Raw genomic sequence first — 5,464 nt, 5'->3', positions numbered from 1 at the left:
CCTTGGAAACAGCATTACAGCAGAGGAACCGGGGGAGGCAGAGCCAAGCTGGAGTTTATCACAATCTTTGGAGAGTGATGAACCAGGGGAGGAAGGGGGGGAGGTGGCACACTCCCAGCACAGTGAGGGGTGGAAGAGATATAAAAGGGCTCCCAGGGAGAAAGAGTGGTCAGGCAAGTGTGTGAGCTGCTGTCCTGCTTGTTTCCACACTGCTGCACACCACTGTTTCATGCTAGTGTGTGTGTGATGTGAGGGAGCCGCGTGCCGTCCCCACCACAAAGGAATAAACTTTTGCAGTTATTTGTGCCAGAGGATAAAAGGAAGTAACGACTAACTGGAAGAGGGGAGTTGATGAGTTTCTGAAGCCTGGCACTTCTCAAGTCTGGAAGTTTGATTTTTTTTTTCTCTTTCGGTTGAGTTGTTTACTCATCGCCCTCTGAGAACCTCCACAGCAGAAAGTCAAGAGGTGACTCTTGAACTGCGTGCAGAGGAATTTAAACAGAAGCTGAGATTTTCATCCACCCTCCGCAGTGACTGTTCGAAGTGTCACTTTTGTGCCCTTGTGTTCCTTTTCTGATCAGCCTTTGGAGTCACAATGAATGCCTCATTTTTATATGACTACAATCAGTCCTCAGTGGATCGGGAATATTACTGGGAGGGAAATCTAGATGGTTTCGGCATCACGATGGCCTTTCTCTACCTGGTGGTTTGGGTCATGGGGCTAGCTGGAAACGCGCTCGTTATCGTCGCCATTTTAAAGTTTGACAAGCTGTCCTCTTCAACCACAGTGTACATTTTCAACCTTGCGCTGGCCGATGGACTATTCATGGTTGGTCTTCCCTTTATAGCGAGTCAGAATTTCATGAACCGCTGGATTTTTGGAGATGTGGCGTGCAAAGCTGTCATGGTGCTGGACGGCATCAATCAGTTCACCAGCGTCTTCTGCCTGACGGTGATGAGCATCGACCGCTACATGGCACTGGTGGAGCCGCTTCGCTTTGCCCGTTGGAGGACCCCGCGCTGTGCCAAGATTGTTTCATCCCTCCTCTGGCTGTTCTCCCTCCTCACCATCCTCCCGATGGCGCTTCACTTCTCGACCGATCACGGCTTTTGTACGCCGGATCTCGGCTCCGACGCCCGGTGGCTTGGCGTCCTCTCTTACACCTTTATTTTGGGTTTCGCTTTACCATTTACAGTTATGACAGGTTTCTACGTGGCAATGCTGCTCGCCTTGTGGGGTCAGAAACTCCGAACCTCAGCGGTGACCCTGGAGAGCCAGCAGCTGGAGCAACAGGTCACCAAAATGGTGGTCGCGGTGGTGGTTGTGTTTGGTTTGTGCTGGCTGCCGTTTTACACCTTCAACTTCTGTTCTCCATACCAAAACAGCTACGCCGTGACCTTCTACAGGGCTTTCGAGTTTGTGGTCCTGCTTTCCTACTCGTGGAGCTGCGCGAACCCCATCCTCTACGCCTGCCTCTCTGACACCTTCAGGAGGCACTTCCGCACCCTACTCTGCCCCATCACCAAGTCTTCTTCCAGCATGCAATGCATCACTGACCAGCAGAACCTAAATGACACAGTTGTGTGTGATGGCACCAGTACCCCATAAAGCCAAACGAATACTGGCTGCATTTTAATTCCCTTCCTATTATGATGCACTGCAAGGTACTTTTGGACTTCTTTCTTTTTAGTTACTCCAATAATGCATTGCAGGTACCTACAATGACTTAGGAAATCACTCTATGTACAGCCACTATATTCTTTGTTTATTTCCACAATTGTTTGCCTAATCCGAGTTAAACTTGGCTGGCTTTCTGCTGACAACCCGAGTAAGTGAAGTGCTGACTTTCAGATCATTTGGATGAGCGATTCTCATATTTTGACTAAAAGTTGTTCTCTGCTACCAGTGTTTGCACTAGACGGACTGCTGACTGCTCCACTCTGTGTGTAGGGGGGATAGGCATACATACATACACAGATATGTTAATCGTTTTTCTTTGAGTGGGCATTCATTGACATTAATGCATTAATGCAGCTACCCTGGGCTGAACTAATCTCTAACTGTAACAACTGTAACCCTGAAAAAGCTTTAAAGTCATCCAAACTGTTAAAATTCTTCCAACATTCCATTAAGCTGATGGCCCAAAACTCAAAAGTTAGTCGTCACAAGGACAACTGGACAAGTTTCACTGTAGTTTTCTCGTCTTTGGTTTTCTGTGACAAATTTGGATGTGCTGTAACAACCCTTTTTGCCCATTCTGGACAGCCAAGTTTGAACTGGAGCAATCACAGACACGTGCAGAGAGTGTATCTTTATAATAGCATCACTTTGTTGGAAAACAAGAGCTTTATGATTGCCTACATCTGACGCATTTATGTAAATTGCAGCTACAAAAAATACATCGGGTTTACACTTTTCACAAACATGGCCTAGCTTGACAAATTTCCCTTTTTTATTTTTTTGTTCAATCTTCTCCACTTGAAATGTACATTTTATCCTCAAGCTTGTAGCCTTGGGTGTGTGGATTTGATACCTTTCTGACTGTGCATTGAGCTGCGACTTTAAAGAGTTAATTCTATTCATCACTATATCAAATGCAGGCTTAAACACTTCTTAAAAAGCATAAAGATAAAACAGAAAACACCAGACACTGTCACTAAATGTGAGTAGATGATTTCCATACCACTCTCTTGGTTTAAATATCACGTGTCTGTCTGACTCAGACCTGTTGTATAATTTGTCAGCCGAGAGCTCAGAAAATTCAGACGAAATGCTCTAATGCACATCCTGCTATAGCGCTTTTCAGCAGAGCTAATAAAATGTAGCACAACAGGGATGAAGTGTGGACAGGTGGAGTGTAAACAGAATAACACGGGTCACATGCTTTTGACAGCACCAACTCATACACGCACGTACACACTCAGCAAATAGCATCTCCACATCTCCCACAGCTGGATTATGTCCCAGTGGCTGTGCATGCAGGAAGGCATCGGATGAATGTATTTCTACTCGGCTGGCCACGAGCACGCACTTGCATTTTTGTGTGCAAGCACCTATGTTATTCTGTTTGATGGTGACATACCAAAAAGACACCCTTAACTAGGTGAAAGATGCATAAATCACTACATAAAGTCAACATTACGCCTGTGTGGTATATGAAAACTTCCAATGTTTGTTCTGTGTTTTGTCATTCTGGAAATGTATGCTTTACCCCGCTCCTGGGTGGAAACCTGGAACCTCCAGAGTTTCTTCATCTCAGTCTGAATTATGATGTAATCCAAAAACAGGATTTTTTAAACCAGCATAATCTATCAATCCCAATCAATCCTGCAAATACATACACATGAAAACAGGGGATTTTCTTTGAACACCAGTGATATTTCCTGATTGCTTCTTTCACTCAGTAATTCTTTGATTAACCACACACCCTCTCCCTTTACCTCTCTTTCACTTTGACCGCTTTTGAACTTCATGCGTCTTTAACCGTTCATTTTTTTGACAGCTATTCTTAACATTAACCTCCACCAGCTGTGACACATTGAGACATCGCTTACACGTGTTACCCCAGCACTCGAGTGCAGGAATCCAGCTCGGCCGTGTCATCAGAGCGGTTAGATTAGAGCGGCCACCAACACACCGCAGAAAGATTCAAATCAGCTCACGAAAGGCTGAGGAGATTTCAAGCCGTCCAGCTGCTAACTGTTTCCCTACATCTTTCCATAAGCACTCCCGCTGGGCAATCCCAAGAATACTTAGTGAAATGCATTTTATGAGTTAACAAAAACACGTGTTAACAACAATAACGCCTCTTGCTCACAGTGCTTTCCCCCCCCTCTTTTACTTCAACTTTAACCAGAAAACATGAAAACACAAATTGTGGAAGATACACAGAAGGAGCCAACCACTTCATTCATAGAAGCAGCATTTTTGCACATATAAAGAAAGAGACATTTTAAAATGATCAATGATACAGTATGTATGAATGAGATTAATATGTCAGTTACACCACACGAAAATCACACATTCTGTTTCTGATGTTTTATAAATGAATAAATTATATGAATAAAAAAAATTAGCCTGAAACTTTCTTGATCCTAAGCTTATTTCAGTCTCTGTATCTTAACTATATTTATGTGCCAAGAAAATAATCACCACCAAGTTTTGTTACATTTTTCTGTAACGATCATCTTACCAGTTAATGTAACCATTTTTCAAACCCCGCCGAGGTTTGATTTTAAAAGCAGCATTAATCTTTTTCCAAACACTTCTGAAAACACCATCTCTGCCTCATCCATCTCCTCTAAGGTGAAGCAAACTGAGCGTCTTGACTTGACCGTCTGCTCCGAAACCGTCCCTCGAAGGGCATCCTGTAAATGTCAGGCCTGCTTGTTGAGACCCACTTGTATCTGCCGGCTTAGTTTTAAGAACTAATGAACCTCTGCCAAAATGTTTGAAATGCTGAAGGCAAAGAAATACTTGACCAGCAGTGGTGTGTCAGAGTTGGCCTAAAGGCATAAAACAGTCCTTAATTAGTTTGGCGGCATGGCTACCGTGTTAGATGATTGACCATATATATATATATATATATATATATACTATATATATACTAATATTTATATATATATATATATATATTACATATATATATATGTTGTATATATAATATATATATATATACTATATATATATATATATATATATATATTAATATATATTATATAGTGTATATATAGATATATATTATTAGCGGAGAGAGAGAGGAAAGAAGAGAGAGAGAATGTTTTTAATGCAATATTATAAACAGCTGATGGCTTTTTTTGTTCTGAAATGGACGTTTTGTTGTTTAAATAAAATATTCAAATGTGCTAACGTGATTTCTAGCATAGTCAATAAATAAAGAATATTTTTCTCCTGTCAATTTTGTCTGTCAACATTGTTAAATATAAATAAAGTTCTAAATAAATGAGACGTCTGTTTATTGTGGATTGTATCCTTTAGGGTTGCTGGATGGGAAAGTAGCTGCAGGTTGGCCCTGAGGAGGTCACTGAGAGATCGGTTATATGAGTCACTGAACACCAAGGCAGGAGTGGGTTGGGGTGGTGGAGTTCATGAAGGGGAAAAGTTTGCACTACACATTTCTGTAACACAAACAGTCACACAGCTGACCATGTAGACTGAGTTACAGTTCTTTCGAGTAACCACTAGATGCTGGCACTTCATCTAATGTAAGATGAACTTTTTTGATAGGAAATCAATCCTGTCTCTTAACTCATTCACTGCCAGCCATTGGCAGTGAATGAGTTAAACCCATTGACTCATTCACTGCCATTGACGGCTATAGACGTCAATGGCAGTGAATGAGTTAATAAATCAAAATATAAACTTTTATACATAAGATGACAATAAGGCAGTTAAAAAAACACTGCTTATGGAATAATAATAATTAAAATAATGGTCATATAA

At 41.7% G+C, this 5,464-nt stretch overlaps 1 protein-coding gene across 1 annotated transcript; it reads left to right on the top strand.

The window, feature by feature from the left end:
* LOC102289569 (somatostatin receptor type 2) lies at positions 1-4,533 on the top strand. The gene has a single exon (XM_005941774.3). The coding sequence runs from the start codon at positions 596-598 to the stop codon at positions 1,607-1,609; it is 1,014 nt and encodes a 337-aa protein (XP_005941836.1). The 5' UTR covers positions 1-595; the 3' UTR covers positions 1,610-4,533.
* Positions 4,534-5,464: the final 931 nt, after the last annotated feature.

Source organism: Haplochromis burtoni, unplaced genomic scaffold (genome assembly GCF_018398535.1).
Source record: "Haplochromis burtoni strain Fernald_Lab_line unplaced genomic scaffold, NCSU_Asbu1 Contig_308, whole genome shotgun sequence".
In the NCBI taxonomy this organism is placed as follows: Eukaryota; Metazoa; Chordata; class Actinopteri; order Cichliformes; family Cichlidae; genus Haplochromis; species Haplochromis burtoni.
The sequence above is the reverse complement of the archived record's forward strand: the minus strand, read 5'-3'. Positions and strand labels throughout refer to the sequence as shown.